At 38.1% G+C, this 25,456-nt stretch overlaps 1 protein-coding gene across 2 annotated transcripts in view; it reads left to right on the plus strand.

Annotated features, from left to right (window-relative positions):
* Positions 1-25,456, plus strand: part of kirrel3b (kirre like nephrin family adhesion molecule 3b) — a 167,295-nt gene that overhangs the window by 111,263 nt on the left and 30,576 nt on the right. For both annotated transcript variants that reach the window (XM_085916572.1, XM_085916570.1), the window contains 3 exons: positions 3,847-3,996; positions 13,462-13,619; positions 19,730-19,880. In XM_085916572.1, coding sequence (XP_085772698.1) covers positions 3,847-3,996; positions 13,462-13,619; positions 19,730-19,880 — 459 coding nt within the window. The remainder of the gene's footprint in view (positions 1-3,846; positions 3,997-13,461; positions 13,620-19,729; positions 19,881-25,456) is intronic.

Below are 25,456 nucleotides of genomic sequence, written 5' to 3' on the forward strand. Positions count from 1 at the left end.
AAAATGAGAAAAGGCAACAGTATACTTTCCACCTAAAATTCTAATTAGTCTCATTATGGGGCCAGTTAGAGAGATTAGAATAGAATGTAGATATTTTCAACTGCCACTGGCACAGATTAACTGATTGGACAAATTACTCTGGAACATCCAAAATTGTGCACAATCCATGCTGTAAAAATGGTCCACTTCCAATTTGCTCTTTTTCCAAAACATGGGACCATAATAAATTTAAAAAAAAAAAAAAGCCACCACCGCCACAAAGCAAATAATTGTACAGGCAATGTTTAAGAACCATCTTAATAGTCTTTGCTGTCATAAAAACAGAATTTGTTAACCATATAATTAGGTTGAAATGGTTTTATGAACTCCCACACAAGTATAAAATAAATTCAATCATTTAGTTGAAGATTACAAACTGATGATGGACTCAAACACCCAACACCAGGGGTGTCACTAGGTTTTATGGCTGTGGAGGCATCAACCCCCTGGAGGTACAGCGCAAGGTGGTGTATGTGGTTTTCTATTCAAATCCGTGCAACGGTACTGCCCGGCAGTGCCAACTAGCTAATGCACTCAACTAGTGGGGACAGCAATTGCGGGTTCCATCCCTGGACTGGTCAGTGGGGGCTTTTTACATTTTTTTTCCTGTAATATTGTATGCTTTTCTTCTTTTCAACATCCACAGAAAAAATAGAAATATATATATTTTTTTACAGATAATGATAGTGCTTCCTTTTGCAGCAAAACCCAGTTTAAAAACATTTGTTACTATATTTATAAAACACAATAAACAATTTAACAGCAGTAAATTTTCTCTTTGGGATAAATGTGCAACAAGAAAACCGTCATCAAATACAAACAGGTGCTGCTGTCATTAACTTTGTATGAAATTAGGCTTAAAGTATGCCCCATTGTAATGAAATTGAAATGACACTAAACTATAGCAGGAATAGAGCGATATTTCTTGTTGAGATTGTTGAGCCATGGGAAGTTCATTTCATCTTATCACTACTTTTGGAACCTTCAAATATAAACTCGTATGTCTTTGATTATGTGCAGTTTGACTCTGAGAATGTGATACACTCAGATCCTTTCTTGCCGTACGAAAGACAATGTGGAAATGATTCCGTTCATGTCTGTTTCTTAGCGGGAGTTTTTGCGCTCCCTTCTGTGGCGTTTGTCAGCTTCAGATGTTAAAATAATTTGGTTGTGATACTTGCTTTGGTTTACCACAGCCTTTGAACATACATACTTTGATAATGAACAGTTTTACATGTACTGTCTGTCGCTGTCAAACGGCACCATTTCGCGAACTGGCTTCTTTGCGCTCAACATCCAATCTTCTCTGTTTTCAGGGTTTGAGCTGTCAACTTGGAATTGGTGATTTAATTTGTCATAATACATTCCTCAATGCATTAATAAACGATCCACCATTCTAAGCACCATTGCCATTCAGTGTCGAATGGACACATTACAATTTACAGCAATTACAATTTTTCTCCTGTTTTTTTTTTTTTTTTTCACACATTTTTTTTTGGGGGGGGGGGCGGGGATGAATGATTATCTGCAGAACCATGGAGCTCGCAGACTACCATTTGCCCATCACTGCTCTAGGTGAACTGGAGTCAACTTAAGGTATATCATTGTGATTATGCAATGATCATTACCCTTGTGATCCACAATGTCATCATAGCTTTGGATCTCATCAATGAACATACAATAAAATTGAGACTCAAAGATTTCCCGAATGACCTTGGACACAAAATGATGTCGACTATTTCAGGCCCTTTTCTGCATGTGTCTTTCCCCGTCAATGATTATTAATAGTATTAATTGAGGCTTTTAAATGTGATGGCTCTCTATAAACCCTTTTACTTTTACAACTGGCACTAATGTGACGTAGCTATCTAACTCAGCGTAGGACACATTGTCACAAAATATAAAATTTGAAGATAGAAGTCATTATCACCTTCAATTTCACATTGCCAACATTGCGGATGCTTTTTATTTTATTATTTTTTGGTGTTGCTTTCGTTATAGTCTCCGTAGCTTTAGTGTTGATGTGTTCTTTTGACCTTGGCACTTCTAGTGTATGGACCTTTAAGATTAAAAGCTACACGTAGGAGGGTGAAATGCAGAGAGTGGCTTAATCGGCTATAACTCACTGCACCAGCACAAAATGAAGCCTACTTCATGCTCTATTAAAGACAACTGGATTCAATGAACCAACCATCAGTAATTGGACTTTGAACAGACGATGTCTTTTGCAATAGAACAATTCAAGGACTTTCTGTTCAGCTATAGGAATTCCTGGGCTGTTTTGCACTGCAACATAAATCTAGGCTGTCAAACCTTTACAGTGATGAACTGAGGCGTTTTGGCATGTTTGTTGCATACAGGAGTCATCAAGTAGCAGTTACTGAAAAGTCAATATTTTCCATAACATTTGCCAGATTCCTACTTGTAGACCTTTAGGAAGTGATAAATACGTTTACTTGCAAGTTTCCTTCACGTGGCTCAAAATTAAACCAATACAATTAGATCGATCGATCGATTGATGGATGGATACTTTATTGATCCCCGTGGGAAAATTATGATTCTGTGCAAACATATGTAACGTACCCTGTCAATGCCAGACATTGTCAATATCTGCATGTCGAGCCAAGAAACACTAACAGTGAATAAAATAACACCTCCTGTAAATCAAAATTGGAGCAAATGCAGATATTGGGAATACACATGCTGTGGTTTGTGGCTGTTAGCAAGGTGAAGTTGTGGCAGTCAAAGTCTGCTTTATTGTCAATTTCTTGACATGCCAAGACACACAAAGAGATCGAAATAGCGTTTCCCACTATCCCATGGTGACAAGACATATTACAAAACATCAAAGAAAACAACACAAAAAGTAAAAACAAGAAGGCACATACAATGAATAAACAAGAGCGATGAATAAATAATAATATAAATAAGTAAATAAATAAGAGGAGCAAAAATATGCATACAGCAGACAGTCAGAATATAGTGCGGTGTTAGCAAGGTGAAGGTTTTCTGTGTTTTCACCTGTGGGAATTTGAAGTTTATCATTTATTTATCATTTATTTATTAATCCAAATATATATCTGAAGTTAAAAACAAGTCATACAGACAGTATATTCGATCCGCTGTCAGATCATTCAACCAAGGTTTTCTCATTGATCTGACATAAAGACCGCAAAGAGGAGATTATTTTTCTGTGAGTTTTCATCATAGCGTAGGGAGCTGCTTTTATGAACATAACTAATCACCTTATTCCACATTTAGCATCACATTAGCATTACAAAAAAACAATCTATTGAAAGGAAAAGAAAATGGGTCCAGCGGGACAAGCAATTCCAGATGTACTAAAATGAAAATTTCTTGTCAAGCATACTCTTTGTTCTGCTTCTTTACCCCAATGGAGGGATGCACTCTGCAATGCGGTGTTGATGCATATCAATGTTAGTTAAGGGGGTAACTTTAAATCCGTTGGGCTTGAATTATGCCAAATGTATGTTTCGATGATATTCCCATGGTTTCCTGCATTATTAAACTACAAATCATTAGACATAGCAAGAGACTAGAATCATATATTTTTTGTGGTGTACAAGCATCACCAGCAGTACTATAAAACCCTCAGATGCGTTCTTATAACATATGAAGTAATCTCTGTCATTTCCATTTCTGTGGCTACTATAACAATTTCTTTTCAGACTCAATAACTTGCTTGTCTATGGGTTGAGTGTTACAAATTAAACCTCAGACTAATTCCTTCATTCATTTGACTTAAAATGTGATTAAAGTGACCAAATATGTATGTTTATGCTGCAGGCTATCCCCGTTACACAGTGATTGGTGACCATGGCTCCGGAGAACATCATTTGCGAATTCAGCGTGTGGAGCTGATGGATGATGCTGTGTTTGAGTGTCAGGCTGTCCAGGCTGCCATGAGGTCCCGTCCTGCACGCCTCACTGTGCTTGGTGAGTCCAAAATAAAAATACAGTACAAAATACTTTCATACCAAGATTTTGAGCTACCACTCTCTTTGTCGTTAGATGACAAAAAATTGTTTTTGGAAGACTGTGCAAAAAATATTTACCCCATTTTGCCCAACTTTGCAAAGCAATGGAAAGGCAAAAAACATTTTGTGAAGATCCATGCAAAAGGAGAGGTACTGAAATATACTTTGGCATTGATCACGACTAGACTGTTCAGGTTGCCTTGGATGATCTTTCACCTCTCATCCAAGCAGGCTTCATCCGTTTATGCACATAGACTAGAGCTCATTTCCAAAATGCAATGCGTCAGTTTTTTCTAATTCAAAGAAAAGAAAATCCCAAGAGCAGCAAACTGTATTCTGTTAAATCTTGCATTGATTTACAAACTCTTCCGGCAGAATCAGCATCCCCCAAATACAGTTCAGTCTTTTGCCGTTTGGATTTTTATTATTATTATAAATTTAATCAATTTTTTTTTTCAGTTTTAGCTTGGCTATTGCCGACCAGTTGTTTTGAACACTTTATCAGAAATTAGTTATTTCTTAGAGCAATAATCCAACCAATTTTGAGTGATTTCATCCATGGTACTCTAGTTTAGCTCAATGATGTGGGTACTAATCTTCAAACGATTTTCTGCGCTGCTAATCAGCTCAGCGTTACTGGCACTACGTTGCTTTATCTGGCCTTTCAAAAGCATCCTGCTGCTTCTTAATGCTCCCCATGTCAGAGGACACACTATTGCTGTGAAGATATCTTCGAGTCAGTCAGCAGCGAGCAAAAGAAAATAAAGGAAGAGTTGGGAGCGTGGGGCATCAGCTATGCCGTATCCTCGCCACAAGCCACTGATCCACCTTATTGATCCGGCCTAATGAAAAGCGAAACTAACGATTTGTAGGGGAAAGGGCTGCGGCAGAAACAGAGAGGGAAAGACAAATTGAAGCGTAGTGTTTCCTTGGCCGCCCTGCAGATGGATATGAGTGAGAAATCATTGGTACTTCTATGCAGAGCTTAAAAGCTCTGTTGCACCTTCCTAACTTTTACCATTCACTGTCTTTTTGTAGTAGTTTTGAAACATTAATATTCATTGCAGTATGCAAGAAGCCTATCAACTTTGCAGTTTAGCAGTGTTGCCTCAGTGACAAAAAAAAAAAAATCGTAGCTTTCAGGCTAGCGTCTATCGTCATCTTCAATCCCTAGACTAAACAACTTGGTGTAATAAAAGCTGTGTTATGACCTTGCAATTTTTTAAACACTCACACATGTGTTAAAGATCCCTGACGGTCCAGTGGTTAGGATGCGGAGCTTTCACTGACCAAGGCTTGGGTTCGATTCCCAGTCAGGGAACCATATGCCATGTCAGTGTTTCTCCTGTGCCGGTCCCAAGCCCTGGTAAATGCAGAGGGTTGCGTCAGGAAGGGCATCTGGCGTAAAAACTGTGCCAAACACTTCTCATGCGAATCATCTGGACAAAAATGGGTGTTTCGCTGTGGCGACCCCTTCGGGGAAAAGCCGAAAGGAGCCACCACACAAGTGTTAAAGAACTGTATAATATAAAAGTTATTAGACAGTCAGACGCTAACAGATGTTGTTTGCAGTCATCCCCACTTCCTGGATGTGTACAAATAATGAGCAAATGTCCAAAAACATCTTACTTTTTTCATCAAATATAGATATAAAAGTAGAAGACATTTCACTGATACGCCTCGAGTAACTAGGTTTGTCATACAAGTGTCCAGACAATCTTTATTCTTGGCGTCTCCTGAAATTTGACTTTTTGCTATATGGAAAAACCTGTGGTTAATATAGTAGTTGTAAATAAAACAAAAAATTTAAAAAAAATGAATGACTGAGAATATGATGTTTGACCTGTAAGTGCAAACAATAGGGAGTGTAGCAGTGGGGTTGACCGCATTTAATCCATAAGAACACAGAATAATCCTTTTTCACCTATTTAGATGATTGAGGGTGAGTGAATTCATCATTCTGTCCCCCATAAGCCCTAATGGAAGATGTTTGTTCAAATCCCCTGCCAAGCACACAAGTGCAGTGGAAAATGCAGAGCCAGGTTGAGTTCCATCCATGCTAATGTGCATGTGAGCAAAGGCAGGAGATATACAGTATGCGAGGCAAAACTCAAGCTGTCAAATACTTGCCAGTCAAGACGCAGTGTGTTTATTGACATGGAAGAAAGCTACGACCTCACACACCTGTGCATATACACAGGCGCAGGCACGCATGCACTGAACATGCCCTCAACACATACAGGCACACACGCACACACAGGCACACAACCACTTCACACCCAAGCTGCCAACAGAGTGAATATAAAACTTTAACCTTCATATTTCATTGCGCTATATCCATCCCAAATCCACTGTGTGGACTCCACTCCACTCTGGACTTTGATGTGCTTGGACATAACACTGATATTTATGAACACACAGGGTAGGACCTTTTCCACATCCAAAACAATGAAGTAAATATTGTGTTTTCATGTTTTATTGAGGTTGTCCTTGAAAGACACAGCAATGCTGGCCTTAGCTGATATAAAACAACATATTTTCACCGCAGTGAAATACATGTTTTTTAATTTACGAATATGGGGTGTTTGGGGCCACATTGAGAGAATATTATTATAAGAATAATATTGCAATGCTGTATTACCATTTATAGACTTCAGCACCCACCTCAACCCTGAACAGGGTAAGATGTGTTGAGAATGGATGGGTGGATAGATGCATTACCATTTACTATATAAACATTTCAATGTACGTAAGTGTGGCAAAACAATGAAATTGTCACTGTTTCGACACACCAATGCTTCTTTCAGGATGAGAATATCGGGTGTTGTGTTTTAAAAACATATTTGATAATATTACCTCATTAAGGATCTTCTTTTTTTTTAAATCTTAAATCACTATAATCAACCAGGGTAAATGAACAGTTTGATAAAACATCTAATGGGAAAAGTTTTCAGTGTTTGTATAACTTTCACTTTGCTCCTATTTTGTCAGACACTACAAATACTTCTGTGGAACAGCGGGTGCATGATTATAGGAGACAGACTGAGTGCAGGATTCTTTATTTATTTTATGCAGAAGAAAACAACAGAAGGAAGAAAGAGTGGCATGGCTAATGATATTCTGTAACACAAAACAATATGTAAAGGTCACGTTTTACATTTACACAAAATGAGAATGGGTTTTATTTACTTAATTGGAGTTTTATGTAGCACTAACAGGTTTTTCTTTCATCTAAAAGCACATGCTCAAATATACAAATTTAAAAACTGTTTCTCTAATTAGGCATAACATGTGACATATGATTAATGCTCATTCTTAAATGGCATTGTAACAGTTAGATCTCGGACTCACAAAAAGAAAAATCACCAAAGTCTGTGTTCGTTATTTGTGTTCAAGTGAACAAGTGAGCACTGGATGAAATCGAATTGGTTACTTACTGTACTTTTCCCAAAAAGCACTTCATCGTCCAACAAATAAAAATGTGATTTGATCAAATCAGAAATAGCGAGTGAAGTGTGCTTTATCTACACTAAAGTGTCCAAAGCACTTTTAAAGCAGCATCTGCAGATTGAACTGGAGTGTACACCAGTGCGTTAACACAGCAGCAGTTAACCTAACAAAGAGTTTTTCTTTTTAGTCTAAAATAGCTTACTTCAGCTTCCAAGATTCCTCAATACCCTAGCCGACGGTAGAATCCACAGGTTTTTCTCTTTTGTTTTGGTTCTATGAATGCAAATGTATTAGTTCATACCAGCTAACTACCACATTCTTATTACAAATGTCAGTCTAATCTGCTAACTACACCCTTGGAATACCTATCTATCATGAATATTGTTATGGATTATTATTTTTAATTAATAATGATAATAATAATAATAATAATAATAATAATAATAATAATAATAATACAGGATTTAAAAACGTATTGTATCGGACTCTTCCACCTGTTAAGGCCCTAAACGTGCTTTACATTGAATTCACATTGAACTACTGATGATGCAGAAGCAACTGGGGCTTCAATATCTGCTCAAGGATATTTTGTCAGGGTCACAATAGCCGGGAATCGAACACCCAACTTCTTTCTGGGTTTTTAGACAACCACTCAGTGGTTGCACTGAGCCACGCAGGCCTCAATGGATGATAGAATTGGAGCATTCATCATTCACTACAGTTCACTGTTGTGATGTTTTTATTTTTTCCCAAACATTGCAGCACACACAATGCTCACTGTTCCTTAACAACATACCCCCCTGCCCTTCTTTATGTGGTGGCCATGGAAAACACCATGTAAGAATACTGCGTGTTGCCTAATAAATCTATCATAAAATCTTCATATTACGTGTGCCCTCTAGTCCACATCCTTCCTGCATTCCTGTTTAATTTTGATATTATTTGCATATGAGTATCTGGGCGCTTACCTGAGAAACTTCTGGCTCCCAGACAGATGTACAATGACACCACTGACAGATGAGTTTTGCTGATTTGAGTCATGCATGCACTATGGGTATTCCCTCTTCCCCTCATCGTTTTGACTGGTTTCTTTCCTGATCTATGCCAAACTTGGCAAGCTGTTACAGTCAGTGACAGACAGCCCCATGCATGCTTTCTTTTGCACAAGACAGACAACTCGAGCAACTCGTTCCTCAGGACAAATCAGTTAAATGCTTGCTGTTCCTTAACAGCATCCCCAACAACCCCCCTGTTGTGTAGAACAGCAACTGCACACTATATTTCTTCTCTCTGCCCTCCTTGTGAGGAGACCTCATGCCTTCATTTCCAACTCCAAATTGCTTTTTCTCAATCGATCAAACTCTGGGAATGCAAGGGGTGGTCCCAAAAGTCATACACATTTCCCATAGAAGCTAATGTAAAGCTAACGGAGGTTTGATCCAACCAGAACACATTTGCTAGATTCAACTTGGGATGTGTTCGGAAATTCATTCTGATGCCCTAACAGCATTCAGAGAGTGTGTGTGTTCGGAGATGCAGAGTGCATGCCCTTTCCCTTAATTAATTTCCAAACACAGCCTTTGTAGTAAACCGACCTATCAGCTCAGTGGCCTAGTAGTAGAGTGTCCGCCCTGAGACTGGAAGGTTGTGGGTTCAAACCCCGGCCGGGTCATACCAAAGACTATAAAAATGGAACCCATTGCCTCCCTGCTTGGCACTCAGCATTAAGGGTTGGAATTGGGGGGTTAGATCACCAAAAATGATTCCCGAGCGCGGCGCCGCTGCTGCTCACTGCTCCCCTCTCCCCCAGGGGATGGATCAAAATCACATGGGGATGGGTTAAATGCAGAGGACAAAGCCCTTTGAGACTGCTTGTGATTTAGGGCTATATAAAAACTTGACTTGACTTGACTTATCAGCAGCTCATGGGAGCAATAGTGGCAAGGGAGGAGTTCTGGTTAAACTCGGGAGAATTTTTTTTTATTTTTTAAATATAAAACAAAAGGTCAAACAAGGCATATGGAATATAAAATAAGAAAATTAATTGATTTCCCAAAAAACAAGAAACAAAATAGCAAAATAAAAGTGGGAATAGATTCACAACACCAACACCAACCAAAGTAATGATCTAACAAAGAACAGAAAGAAACCAAGCAAACTGACAACAAGAAACACTCGGAAAAGTCATGAGTAGTTGGAGGGATTTGACTGGTTTGCACAAGGAAACGGGCTGACGATAACAGGAAGGAACAAAATGAGCAAGACATTAAAAAGGCACAAAATGAAACAAAATGTGACATGAAGCTCAACTGAATGTAATCTAAAGAATAAATACAGATCATGGCAAATACAGAATTTCTATTGTAAAACATACGGTAGCATTTGCACTACAGAATAGCCAATAAATGTAATACTATTATAACCAAATGTTTCATTCTCAATTCTGCATTTCCCTTGCAGGTTTGTACAAATGTTTCTGTACGGCTAATTAAACAGTGACCTTCTACAAGCGGGCAGGGTATTAGTAAAGCATATGAGAATGAAAATTTGCAGGAGTACGGAAATGAAGTGTACTTTTATACCAATGAGATGAAAAAAAGTAGCAAGTGGTCCCGGGTTTGCAGTGAGTCCGACCTGTAATTAAAGAGGAGCAATCAATCTGTCCCACTGACCACACTACTTAGTATGCCAAGACTATCGAATAGCTGCAGTAAAGAGCTAATTTAGAACCATTAGGGACTGCCGAGTTTGCAAACAGCCCAGTAATGATGATGGCTGATTCAAGTTCAGGGCTTGGACTCTGTATAACTGTCAGACCTGGCAGTAATAAGGTGGACTAAGTGGATAATTTTAGATGAAAAGAAAGAACCAAATTAAATGAGTTTCACGTCATTCATTTATGAGATGTTATGGGTCAGTTCTTTTTTTTTTTTTACAATTTCCCCCAGCACTCACAATGAAAAGGAAATGAATATCTTCTTTACCATTAAATCTGCCTATGAGCCCCACGTGCTCCATTGCCACTATGCCATCACTCCCAAGGAACTCTAGGACAGTTGAATAGGACTGAGTAGAGGCTGCCACTAGACAATCCGACAATCCTAATTTGCATATGCATCCAAATCCTATTAAGCAGATCGATTGACTAATACCTGAATGTCGTCGAGGGCAAGATATCTGCAACAGTCTTTAATGGGTTCTTGCCTGGCCAAAGTTTTCTTGGGAATTACGTTGAATATGTGTTTCTTTTTAATCATAATCCTGCTAATGTGTTGAAAGCAATTAAAATATACAGTGATGGAACAGACGCATTGCGGCATAAAAACTGATGCATGAAATCGTTATAGTCACACTTATTTTTCTTTGGCAGGGGGCAAAAAAAGCACTTGTTTTTTTCCTTCCTCTAAGAGGCTTTTAAGAGTTTTATGTTCAATTTAGTTGTGTGATGGCTGTTGTGATTTCCGAGTCCTATCGGTCACATATTGTCAGATTATTCTCTCATCTCCATCACGCCATAAAATGCTTTTACGGCTGCCTTCCATGCTTGACATTTAATTAACATCCGAGTGCTGTGTGCTTTGACAACGCCCCTGCATCTTTGCAATCAACTGCATCAGTTCCCCTGTTTTTCGATGCCATTTTATCCCCTAAATGACAAATATTAGGCTCGTTTCTGGGTCACTATGCTCGTCACACGCTTTCTTTATCTACATTTGCCCCCACAACGGAATAGTTTCATGAGATCTTTGTGACATTGTTTTTTCCAGTTGGTGCTAAAAGATTAATAGAAAAAAGTGAGCTCATTCTTACAAACCGTCCTTCCCCTCCTCCCATATGACCAGATTAGCTTGTGCTGACCGGAGAATCCCCATGTTGTACTAACTCTCTGCATATTAATAATGAGAAGCAGATAAAAGACAGCCGGACAAATGAACACTGCATTTTAAACTGAAAGACAGAACGTCAACCAGTGTGGGAATTGTGTGATTTGAAGTCCAACCGTACTGAAACAATTGTCTGGCCCAAACTTCTCCCATAACACACACTTCGTCACACCGTGCTGCATCTAAATGTCTCCGTGGATACAGGCAAACCTAATTTCAATTTGTCACTCTCAGTGAATGTTATTTGAACTATTAATGTTTTTGCCATAATACTTGAGAGACTAAATTTAAAACTAAATATAAGAAACTGGATGACAATGTGTATTTGTACATTTTACAATTAATTTATTAGTCATCCAAATTAAAACCAAGTTACTTGAATGTGGGTATTCGTAAATTTGCCCTAACGACCCGAGCAGCACAGCTATGGTTGCAATTACAATCCGAACTTCAGTATGTGGTATTTAACCATTTTACGACCCACCACACACCATCAAACACATTGCATTGCCTGGGGATGTATACCTAAATTAGATAAACTGCACCTCACAATAAAACACAGAGTCAACTGTGTGGCTTCAAAATGACATGTAATTGTTTTTGTTGAAGAAAAAAAAACCGATTCTGGTAATTTTGTTCTGTTTCTCGACCTACAAAAGTCATGATCTTGTATCCATCTCGAAACTGTCCAGTTTCGATAATGTCTTGGTCTCAGTTGGTTTACTAGTGTTGACTAAAACACTATTACTGAAGTCAACCAGGCAAGCAAAGTTAGCATTTCAGTATGTCAGAATAGTTTAGTGTGGATGAACTGCTATATTGACTGTCTCGCTACCCCATGTTACGAATGCAGTTTGCTTTTTTTTTTTTTTTTTGCCCCTAGTTCCATATTAATACAATTAGTAGAAAAGCTATTTCTTAATTGTTTGTTAATTTCCTCCATTGTTGATAGAGGAAGTTTGGTAAAACACCCATTGGTAGCACAAAGTGAAATAAAATAGTATTTCTGAGCTACCTATACTACATTAAAAACATAAACTCAAATGTGCAAAGAGAGATCAATAAAGGATAGGCAATTTCAACAGTAATCCTTTGGGTAATTCTTTCAAGCAGTTATCGTAAAAATGTTTGCTACAAACAAATAAAATTATATGATGTTGGTATCCCCAAATGTGACAATTAATTCAAAAACTACACAGAGATAAGAATAAAATAGTATGGTATGCACCGTTTTTGCAGCACATGACATATTCCTTTATACAAGCTGTCACCGAGACCAATTATGCATATTGTCATTAAATGTGCAAAACAGTGTCCCAAATTACATTTCCTTTATTTGCATTCATCTCCGGTGCAATCTGACAGCATAAATCTAACCCATAACAACCCTTCCTTCCAATCATGGCACTTGTGTAGAGAGATTCGACAGCTGCCTGCAGCCTTTGATTTCATCTCGCCCCAGATCTGCATTGTAATGAGCATTCGGGTCAATCAATAATTCACTGCAGTTTGGGTTGGATAGAAAAAAAAAAGTAAAATGATATTAAAAAAATATATACAGCTCATGGCTAAAAGACGAACAAGACTTTGATCAATGGTATGTAGACGTGTATATAGTGCTACTGAGATGCTTCCGTCGCGCTGTTGTATTTGTCAAAGCTTCGGGAGTAAAACATACATAGTTGTGTGTCACTAACCGCTGCTTGTGAACTACAATTAATGTTGATATTTGAGCTTGGATTATATGTATATACTGTACACATACATATATTGACAGATCCATTCGATGATGACTTCCTTAAGTCATCAACCAGCCTGTAGATATATATGTATGACAAATATCCCAAATATAAAACTAAACACATGAACTGTTTTATTTCCATAATGTTGTTTTACAGGTGTTTACTTATTTTTCACTGTATGTCTAACTTGTTTCTGCCCATCTTTGCTTTATGTAGCAACAAACAGTTTAACATCAGTTTAATTTTTTAGCTCAACAATGAAAAAGGGGAGGGTTTATATGACTGTATATTCCAGTCACTTCCCTCCTGTGATCTCCTGGTTCTTCTTCTCATGGTCTCCATCCATAGTTCCACCCGAGGACCCAATCATCAGTGGAGGGCCAGTGGTGAGCCTGAGGGCCGGCGACCCACTCAATCTGACTTGCCATGCGGATAATGCCAAGCCAGCAGCCTCCATCGTCTGGATCCGCAACGGAGAGGTCCTCAATGGGGCCATGTACTCCAAGGTAAGCTTAGACATGTGTCCCATATAGCTGGTTTGGAGACTCTGGGGCTGGAAGGGGAAATGGGGAGTGCATGGAGGAGCCTGTTTGCAGAAGAATTTAGAAATTCACACACCTGTTAACTCTATATAAGGCTGCAAAAAACATAACCTGTAGCAATACAAAGCACCTTTAACTCATTTGTCATTTAGCATATTAATTATTGGTCAGCTTTCAAACCACATCATGTTCCTTTAAATTTTAGCTTGTTTAATGACCTAACCTATTCCCATAGTGTAAAAGTGACACATGCATTTTGTGAAAACGTGTCTTCAAACGTATGGTAATATAATTTATAGATTTTGTTACAACATTTCAGCTGTTTGTCAAGTGTTTTGCGACAGGATCTGCCATTTTCTTGGTGTTTGTCTTGGCAAGTGAGTGCAGAAGCACACAGAAAATGTTCCAGTTTTACCAATTCAATTTCATTTTTTTAATTTCATTTCTAGACAGATCCTGAACAAAAACACCTGTTCATTAACATATTTGCATTTGCTGTAAATGATTACTGTGAAGGTGCCACACATGCAAAGTTACCCTTTGCCTTGTGATTCAGATGGCTCTTTGAAAGCAATTCCCTTGTAAATCCAGGTTGGTGTTTTGATAACAAAAACATTTTTTTTTTGATTCCATCATACAAATCAACTGAGACAAGCAGATGGCAAGATCATGGAACTATCAGTGATGCTTCCCTTCTGTTATGATGTTCTTCAGTTGCACTTGTCTTCATTTTACCAACCCAACCTGTTCCCAGAATCTGTTCAGCAGACTGTCATCTCTGCTGCTGCTGATTGACAGAATTTGTTCTTCCTTCATTTTAACAGTCTCCACTATTCACATCATGGTCACCTGAGCCCCTCAAACTGTTGACTGACATTTACCGTCAAGGCTGATGATGAAATCATGTAAATCAACCGTGATCTATTTCCATATCCACATAAAGCCACCAAGTACTTTCAAGGACTGACATCTCCCCTCTTCTTCCCTCCACGCTCGTCCTCACTCTGTCCAGGCTGCCCTATCCCATTATCGGCTTTTTTCAAAGAGCAGATAAATGCAATTGATTGGACTGGGGTATGGTACCAGCCTTATTTGAATAAAATGATTGCTAGGAGTGCTGCTTGTTAATGGCATAAGGGGAGAACACGTTTCCTGTCTTCAGTTACTCTTAAAGAGACAGAAGATGAGATGATTAGATGAGACATTGTGGATTATTATCGTCCAGAGTGGATGCACACATGGCTGCACAGATCTCAAGAATGCTCTCTCATGACTGTAGTATACTATACCTGAGCTAAAATTATCAATTACAAATTTTTAGGACCAAAGCATTTTGTAAGGTAAAAAATAATAATCGTATAGTATTCTTCAGATGAATTCATAACCAAGAAACAATTTGTCACTCGAGGTGAAAACCTTTGTCTTTAACCTGCTGGGGCTTAGGGGCTAAAGTAAAGGCAAAGTGTATACGTTGATTAAAGTGATCAATGCTGGTGCTTGGCTTATCATTAACAAGCTATTGGGTCACTTCCTCCACTAAAGGCTTACGCATTTGTCACAAGCAAAATCAATGGGTGGACGACTGGGATCAAGATTCTTAATTGCTAAAGGGCGGTTAAGTGGGTGTTAACATAAGATTGGTTTCATGAAAGAGGACTAGGATTTAATTCAAGTCAGGGAAACTTGATCAAGTTAAATTAGATACATTTCATTTGTGCTTCAATGGAGCAACAGTATGTTATACTCAAAGCTTGAGTCGTTGTTTCCAGTTGCGCATTACATTTATTGTACTGAAATGACAATTAAAAAAAAAAAATGGAATATGAACATAGTGCTTCCCCTCTCATGAAATCCTTCTCCCTGTTATTTTTAGACGGGTTTACTACGTATTTCCAAAGCAATAATGACATTTTTATGGTAGCTCTTGCTGGCAACTATGGCAACTATAATTTGCTGTATATAAAATCAGGTTTCCAATAGATTTTTCTCACTAACATTGGCAGAAATTTAATTGTTGTTGTTGATTTTGGCAGCAAAAAACAGTTGATTCATATGACTCCATGTTTGACTGAAAAAAAAAAAAAAAACAAGCAAGGGAGTAAACTACAATTAATTTATTCGGTCATTAAAAACCAGCAGCTTCATTTATCCAACTTTATAGTGACTTCTGCATTTAGGGGTACCTGTTTATACATTTAAATACTAATATTTGTGAGACACTGTTTCCCAGGAGTTGAGACTTAAGTCAAATGAGTCATTTACTGCACATAAATGTCAATTATAAACAAAGTAACAGAGGTTTTAACAATTTATCCATATAATAAATCTAGTTATAAATCGTCAGGGTGGATGTCATTGATTCAATTCAATAAATCATCACAGACTAGATTATCATGAGGGGAGGGGGGGTTCATGGGATGGTGAAAAAATTAAAAACATTTACATGACAAACAAATACATATAGCAAACTTGTTGACGGTGTCGATGTTTTGCTTTGTTTCATCAAGAAAATATGATTTGGTTCTTGTTTTGCACACATAGTACATTTGTTAACGTATACTCTGGGCTGTTTTTTTCTAATGCTACAGTACATCACAGTGTCTTGCTTTTATTAGTCCAAGCGTAAACATACACAAAACTCCACAAGAGTGTTGTATTTTGTAATCACCTGTCCCTTGCAAAAAGAAAAAAAACATACAATCTTTACAATAGAGTGTCTTGCAAGTTAAAACTTTTTAAAGCATTTGTCAGAAAGCAGATATTGTATTCCTCCAAATTCTCTCAAAGATGCTCTTATCCCATTATGGCCATTATGAGAGGTCATCTGGACCATGCGGAAATCAGATCAGATCATGATTATGGAGGTAAGAGTGTTGATGGATGTTGGACAAAACGTCATACTGTCGTTTCAAACTACAGTGTTACTTTAACCATCTGCAGCTCCAAAAAAAGAATACAAACTAAAATTAGTAATGCACATCTCTCATGGTTTAAACGTGTTCTTGAATTGCACTGGGTTTCAATGCTTTACCAGTAGAGCGGAGGTTCACATTAAAGACACAGCTCTACAGCAATGAATTATCTTGTCTGGCAGCACATCAAGTTTTATTGACTAGGTAATCCATTCAGTTCACCTGTTTTTTTAATTAGCAGATAATCCTAGTTGATTGGATTCTCTAAGCCACCTACTGATCTGCTACTGACAGGTCACCTTCTTGGAAAGCTCAATCACAACAAAGCAGTCACAGTTTTGCTTTGTCACAAAAGTTGACAATTGTTACTGACTATTGTTAGCTGCAATATTGATTGAGGACAAACACAGGCTGCTGATGACAACAAAATCTAGCTCATCTTTGCATAGGCTACACAATGTTTTCTAGGTCATATAACTACATGAATGATGATGTTAATGCAAAAATGTGCAGTACAATTTACTAACCCAGGTCATTGAGCCAAGCACCTACTGCATATTCATTTTCAATTAGTTAAGAATAATCAATGAAGCTTCAGCATGAAAGAGGAAATACTCATCTATGATTTTAACCATTGTTGAAAGAATTGTTCCGTTCTTGTTATTTTCAAGTAAAGTAAAAGCAAGCATACCATATCACTTATTTTTTCCAATTTTACAAAAACAATATTTTAGAAATTTAAACAACTATCAAACATCCAGTTACTCAACCACCAGGATAAATGGTATCCTAGTAATGATTTCATAATTTGATCATAGACAACAACATATAAAATTGGAGGTATATCTGTAGTTTGTCCTCTATTATATGAATCCAAGCAAAGAAAACTAACATTAAAAAATTCAAGGATTTACAGTATGATACAAATCCAATGTATAGAAGTGCAGCAAGGCCTTAACGCAAATGATCCTTCCATCAATTTCCCAACAGAGAAAAGAGAGATGTGCTTTGCCATTGACATTTTGACTTTGTGCTTGAGGATTCAATTTGTTCTTGTCAGTGATTTGATTCTGTCCCGGTCTTCCTCGCATGAACTCCTCCTCTATGGAGGGATGGGAAAAAGCAAACGCAACGGAACTCTCTACCAACTGATTGCAGATAGCTTTCACAATGGTGGACTCAGAGGATAAGAGTTGTAAAGAAGATTGATGTTTTTTGCAGAGTATGACAAGCCATGGAGCGGAGTGTGGCGGTTAAAATTCACAAAAATGAGGCTTGAATTCTTTTCATATTTAGCGTTGAGTGTGGTCAGGAATTTTGATCAAGATAAGGATTCAGATTGCTTTATTGTTGTCCCTGTGCTAACTTCTAGGGGGGTATTTCCATGGTATCTGTGGATTTTTATTATATACTGTGATGTATAATCAAGCATTATGAATGGCTAAGTGGTAAAGAAATACATGGATAGAAGTAGTCCTCAAGTCATTTTTGTCTCTTGGGGAAGATGATTTAGCAAACTGAAAAAGAAAAATGTCATACTATTTACAGTACCTTTTCATGTACCGTATTTTCTGGACTATAAGTCGCTTCAGAGTATAAGTCACACTAGCCATAAAATGCATAATAAAGAATAATACAAAAATACATTTACAAGTGGCACCAGCGTATAAATCGCATTTTTGGGTGAAATGTATTTGATAAATTCCAACACCAAGAACAGACATGTCATCCTGAAAGGAAATTTCAAAATAAATACAGAATAGGCAACAACAGGCTGGATGGTACGGTATGCTAATGTTACATGAACACAAAAATTATGAATGTGCCTGATGTAACATATTAAGAGTTCTTCAAATAACTTTAGCATAAATAACATGCTAACAAGTTTATTGAACCATCCTTGTCACTCCAAATTATGGAATCCAACAAAATCTTCATCCTCTGTCACTTATAAACAACTTTGCTAACCCCAGAAGTTGAGGATGCGGTTCTACCTCTTCTACGTCGCTTACGTCAGACTCATCGTCAGTTGCGGTTCCAATTATTCCACAAACCTAGAGACCTCTTGCGGTTTACTGCCCGATGACTGCTGGGATAAGCTCCAGCACGCCCGCGACTCCTGTGGAGACAAGCGGTAGAGAAAATGGATGGATGGCATTCACACATTTAATTTGTAGAATTTCGTCTGTCCTCGGAATGATGGTTTTATTCAACCTATTTTTTTTTTATTTGATATGTGAACAATGCTTCAAAACATAATGTAACATTGCGGATTGAATCAAGTGAAGCCACTAGCAACCAATGAACTGGGAACAAAATGATTACTGTTGACTGTAATCATGCCAAAACAACATTAATCGGTTTGTTACCTTACTGTTTTTCCCTCTCGCTACTGTCATCTCCCCGCCCTCCAATGTATCTCCTTGTTTTAACTTAATGGTTCCCTCAGACGATCCTAAATCCACAGAACTCATGAACAATAGGTATAGCTGCTCCAATAATATGGAACAAAACAGACCTTTGTTGATATTATTATTATTTATATGGACAATGTATGTGGCTTCAGTACACCAGTAAATGGCTGGATGCATTTCAAGCGATGATGTTAATAATCTCTGAGAGATGAGCCCAAGGAGATACACGGATGTTCATAGCAGCACCACAACCAAAGCTGCAAAGGAGCTATCATGGCAAAATGACCAAAAAAAAAAAAATGTTGCAGGATCCATTCCAAGCTAACAAGAGAAGCTTTTCCGGAGAGAACAGTGGCAGCTCAAATGCACCAACGTGCTCTTTGGTTTTTCAGGAACCATAACCAAGACCAGGTGACTCGACATGTCAATCAGACCAAACAAACAGTGCCAAGAAAAAAAACAAGTTGCATCAAGATGGACTCTCAATCCTTAACAACAGTCCTGTACTGAACAAGTGTTCACCGATGTGCAGTACTCTGTGTACTGTACTGTACATTCTGGGTTAATTGGAGGAGTGCACTCCAGCTTCTCGCACCAGTTTGACTGTATAAACAACACAATATAGCCACTGGATGGATGGTTGTACCGTTTTAGAGGAATAAGTCTATGTCACCAAGATGAAAATGCGTAAGACCACGCAAGTAAATGTGCTCCAGACATAAACTCGACTTGTCCTTCTTGTCTGCAGACATTGCTCCGCGATGGAAGGAGAGAAACCACGGTGAGCACACTCTACCTGTCCCCCTCCAACATTGAGACTGGCCAGCAGATCATTTGTAAAGCCTCAAACAAGGCAGTCCCCAACGGCAAGGAGACCAGTGTCACGATTGACATCCAGCGTAAGTGCATGGTTAAAACTCCTTTTATGTGGATTGTTTTCGTTGTGGTCTTCATAATCTATTCTTTTAAAACCCATGCATCCTTTCAACCCAAAATGTTCTCTGTTTCGGTCTGTCTGACTGACTGTCTGTCTGCCTGCCTGTTGCTCTCTCTCTCTCTCTCTCTCTCTCTCTCTCTCTGTCTCTCTCTCTCTCTCTCTGTCTCTCTCTCTCTCTCTGTCTCTCTCTCTCTCTGTCTCTCTCTCTCTCTCTCTCTCTCTCTCTCTCTCTCTCTCTCTCTCTCTCTCTCTCTCTCTCTCTCTCTCTCTCTCTCTCTCTCTCTCTCTCTCTCTCTCTCTCTCTCTCTCTCTCTCTCTCTCTCTCCTGTTTTCATAACAGTGTTATGTAGCGCAACTTTCCGCAGTTGCTCTATAGATCGCAGACATGCTGTGAGTGGCTCAATAGCACTTCTGCTGGTTACTGATAAGCAATGCGATCTACAAAAGTATAAAGCCTCAATTGCTTCAAATCAAAATCATATTAATGATCAACAATCAATTCCACACCACTGGATATAATTCATACAGATTAATTAATCCATTATTATTCTCAATTTCACCATGTGTAGATGATAAAGGTCAATTTGTGTAGGATATTAAATGATCCACTCCAATTAGCATCAATATACTTATCTCATACTGTAGGAGGATAGATGAGTTAACTTGGCATCTTTTTTTTTTAATTTATGTATAAATATGAACAGAGCTATCCATATATCATAAACAGCATTGTCTCTACTTTGATTGCTGGTCTACCATCATCCGTCATGTCTAGAATAGAAAATTGGAGCAAGTTCAGTATGGAAAATACTTGGGGCCTCTTCTTTTGGCAATCTTTTTTTTTTTTTTTTGATTGAGAACTGCTCCTAGTAAGAGCGGGAGCCTAGTTCAAAAATGATTTTGCATCACTGGCAGCCCTGTCAACACCATTAAGTCTGACTAATAAAGCAGAAAATGCTATTCAGAGAGCCATTATGACAGACTGTTCCGTTCTATTCAGTATGTGCATCACAAGAGGCAAACATGGCTTGAGCGGACATTGCGTGATCTGGCCAGTTTAGGCACACATGTATAAAATATCATCTGTTTACATTGCTTACAGCACGCCCAAGTCATTATCTATTTTTTGTCATTCAGCCTCTCCTCTTTTATATACTTCACTAGACATAATGATCCTCCTGCTCATGTTGTGGTTGTCGCCTTGTGACTAAAAGTACAATTCAACCCTGAAAACTAAAAGTGCAGGGGAACTAAAATTAGCATCCTAAAATGGGCACTGTTAAAGGTCCTGTAAAAATGAAAGAAAAATCCCACAGCGTGAGAACAAAGTGAGCGACAACGGAGACTAATTGTCGTGACTCAAATTGTCTCCCACAAGATTTAGCCTCTGCATTATCCCTCTTTAACCCCCTCTTCCACCCCCTCTCTCTGTTTTTCCTCCTCCCCCATGCACTGACTCGCCAGGTAAGGTGTTCGGCACAGCTCAGCAGAGCTGCTTTATTTTCCGCTAACATCCACTTTCAAATTAAGCTGCAAAAATGAAACATGCCGTAATTTAACTTTGATTCACGCGTGGTGGGTATCAATTTGCTTAATTTCCATCCTGCCTTCTTCAATTACAAGGTTCTTGGCTCAGCAGCAGAATTTGAAGCGCAGCTTGTTTTTGAACAAAAGGCTTTCTGTGTTGTTGTTTTCAAGCACTTTAATTGCTATTTTGTCCTTATGAGAACCTTTTTCTTTTGTGACATGACCTTCTTCTGTTCAATTTTGGACAAAGAATTACACAAAAAGAAGGCCATCCGGAAAGAAGAGATATTCTGTGAAGTTTTGGACCTGTTAGATGAATTAAATCAAGGATCTAAATTGCACACCCATTGCCCTTCACATGCATTATTTGTTGTTTGGCTTTAAACTATTTGAATACATGTTTATATCATCGCAAAAAGTTAATGAGTTTATCCTTGGAAAAATAGGATGAAATTACTATTGATAATCAGAAATGTAGAGAGGTTACTTTTGAGACAAACCAAAGCCAATAAACTCCCCTGTTAGCTGCTAACGCTGAAAACGCCAATAAAAGTTTAGCTGAACTTTGCAAAAAGACAAGTGTGCTGCAAATATTGAGTGGCATGTTTTCATTTAAGGGTAGTAGATAGGAGATGTGTGCTAACCCTGAAGGTGAAACTTGAAATATCGAAACAAAATTGCAATATTTATCTACAAGACATTCACATCAACTGACCAGCAGGCAAATATTAAAGGTTATATCACTGAAAATGTAAGTCTGTATAAGAGAAATGGAACTCTGCTGCACTGATTAACCATTTATTGGGCAACCATATTTCGTCACTTAAGCAGATGTTCAAAATCAGTAAGGTGTGGTATGCCAGCACCCGTGTAGTTAATTTTACGCCAGGTGTTGCCGTCTCAGCAGAAAAACGTCATTGACTTGTGTTAATAATTCAACATAAAATAATCTATTAAATGAGACGTCAACCAGATTTCATTGAAATTTTACTTAATCTAATTCACAAATGTGAAATTATTGATTAGATGTTAGATTTCGGTCCATGAAACCGGCAGCACATATCCTTTTTTGGTGTACTTTGCATATGTTAAATTTAAACAACCATCGTAAGGATATCTCCTGGGAGTCATTTTATTTTTGTCATCCTAATCCAGTTTGGACACAGATACAAAATTCATTGCTTGCTTGCTTGCTTGTTTTGAATTACTCTGGCTATGCAGAGTTTGCAGAGAGTCCACAAACTGAATTGAGCCACAGCCAGCTAGAGAGGGGTCACGAGAGGAGTAGTGAATATGCAGCGAGTGAGAACTGCTCCACACACACTCACCTGCTTCTGATACCCCTTAGGGGGCAAAGAGAGTAACATATGCTTGCATCATAAATACCCCAAGATGTTTTTATAATTTACCTTAGTTTTTCTATCCATTATACATATACCTGGTTGTATGTTTTTATGTTGAAATGCAAGCGATTTGCATCCTTTTTTTTCCTGAAAGAGTCTTCCCATGAAGACATGTTGAAAGTAAATGTATTCAAGTTCATCATCTTTTGAACATCCATGCTCTCATGTGTTTCAATAAGTGGTGTCTCGCTGGAGTATAAACATAGGTTGGATTAATGGTGGGCGCTATAAATGGTTCTTATTAGTTTAAGTGGATCCCTGGTGAGGGGCCGAATGCAGCATCTGCATTCAGCAACTGATTCGCTTTATAATGCACCAGAAGCTTTTCAAGCTCAGACACTTACCTTCATGTTTGTTGGGCTATGAGCTAGAAAGTGACCTGATGGGTTATATGCAAGGATGTGACAGCACCACTTAAAAAAAATTGTCATGTGTGCGGAAAAACACTTTCTGTTTTTTTTTTTTTTTAAGTTGACAGCTGACAAGTGTATGAAATGTAAATATAAGAATTATATTCCGTTTGATTTCAAATTCATGAATCGCTTTTCTCATTAGGATTGCTGGAGGGATGGAGCCAATCCCTGCAGACTTTGGAAAAGACACTGTTGCCAGTAAACTGCAGGACACATACTGACAAACAAGCATTCACACTAGAGTACCCAGAAAAAAATTAAAACATGCAATCACTGGGAGGACAAAACATTTACTATGCAGTGGTATAAAAATGCATACATGAGACTAACATTTAATAATATGTGGGTATAGTAGCTAAGCAAACTGTTGAGAATTCAAACTGTTTAAAAATCAAAACTAAGGGTAGATACAAACCATTAAAACTTAGTAAACTAAATACACAATACTTCCTAAGAGTTGGCATCTCTATCAGACAAAGCAACTGCAATTGTTTGCCAATTTGCATATTGGTTCACAGGAGCAAATATAACAATTATCTGGTGGAATGCGTTGAGATTGTCTATGACCCTGTATCAAAAGTAAAAATTGCAAAGGAGGAATTTTAAATATCAACTACAGCGCATGCATTTTCTATTCATGGGTCGTGGGTGAGCTGAAGTCGATCACAGCTGACTCTCGGGACTGGTTGCCAGCCAATCCGAGCCAAGTATATTTATTTCTTTTTTTTTTTTTTAAATGAAAAGTTGCCCATTAAAACTGCATTTGCTTTCCCATAAACACCAATTTGAACTCTGCATTATTAACATCCACATTTATTAGCTGGCGGGCTTTCCTGCCTTTGTAAGCACATTATTGTATTTCTTCTTGCAATATAGCCACCTGTGGAATTGTGTGGTAAGTCAAAGCATACAAGAACAAATCAGCATCCACAGCACTAAAAGCCCTCTAGAAAAGTAAAAGTGCAGCCATTTACTTTTTCCAAACATAATTATTCTTTGACAAGTAACCTATATGTAAACTTTATTTTATTGTATTTCAGACACAGAGATTGTACTTTCATTATTGTATGTCTCTTACAACAATGTGTCAGCCATGGATCATCAATGTTTGTTTTCCTGTGGGCCAAATTGCCATTGATTTCTATATTAACTGAGACAAAGATGATTAGGGTAATTTGATGCAAAACACATTGTCATATCAAATTAGTGTATGCTACATCTCTGTTTTAATCTGGAACATTTCTAGATTTGGAACATTTGGACTGCGCTGTCTTCTACCAATGATCATGATGTGCATTCACCCCACTAATAGAGGTTAATGTAGAGTTGTCTTGGGGTTCAGCGAATTCCCATCTAAATACACTATGTGCTAAAATGAGTAGGATTTAAGGTGATGAGGTGTAATTGTAAAGCCCGGATAGACTGCTGACTTCAGATTTGTCCATCACAGTCAATTAGCTGACAGTAATTATCGAGAACGGATGAGCGCCTCCGATGCATGACTTCACTCGTTCCCTTTAGACTTCTCTAATCAGTGGAAAACACCCCACTGTGATTCCTTGTACAGTCATTGGACACTTCATTAGGTGCAAGTGCAAAACCTAACAAGATCCAATACAAGCCTTGTATCAAAAGGATTCCCTCTGTGAATATCATAATGATTAGTTTGCGCAGGAGTAACCTAAGGTTACATTTTGTGAATATAGATTCACTATAAGGACCTCTGGTAACAACCATCCCACGTCTTGCCCAGTAATCATCATAAATATTCCTCCAATATTTTCTAGTCCAGCTGCATCCACAGAGCGTTGACCCACATTGGATGATGCTGGCAGATGAGGGCACTGCCTGGCTTTGCTGAGTGTTTGCATTGCAAACAAGCAGACCTGCATGTGGAATGCCATATTTTGAGACTAATTAATAAAGGACATGCAGATGTGCAATTGAGGAGATTTTGGTAGCAGACTCCCCGACAGTGCGGGCTCTTCTTGCTAAATCAAGCAGATAATAGCAAATATGTCTGCAAGGAAATTGAAAGTGAGATGGACAGAATGCAAATAATTGCAGTTTGCCCATCCTCCCAGTGTTTGTGTGTGTTTTTCTCACATACTGAAAAAGATGTCAGGTAATTGGAATCCCCTAATTGCCAATAAAGATGTAAATATAAACGGAAATTATTGTTTGTTTGCATTATA

Source organism: Syngnathus leptorhynchus, chromosome 7 (genome assembly GCF_054491065.1).
Source record: "Syngnathus leptorhynchus isolate UIUO chromosome 7, UIUO_Slep, whole genome shotgun sequence".
NCBI lineage: Eukaryota > Metazoa > Chordata > Actinopteri > Syngnathiformes > Syngnathidae > Syngnathus > Syngnathus leptorhynchus.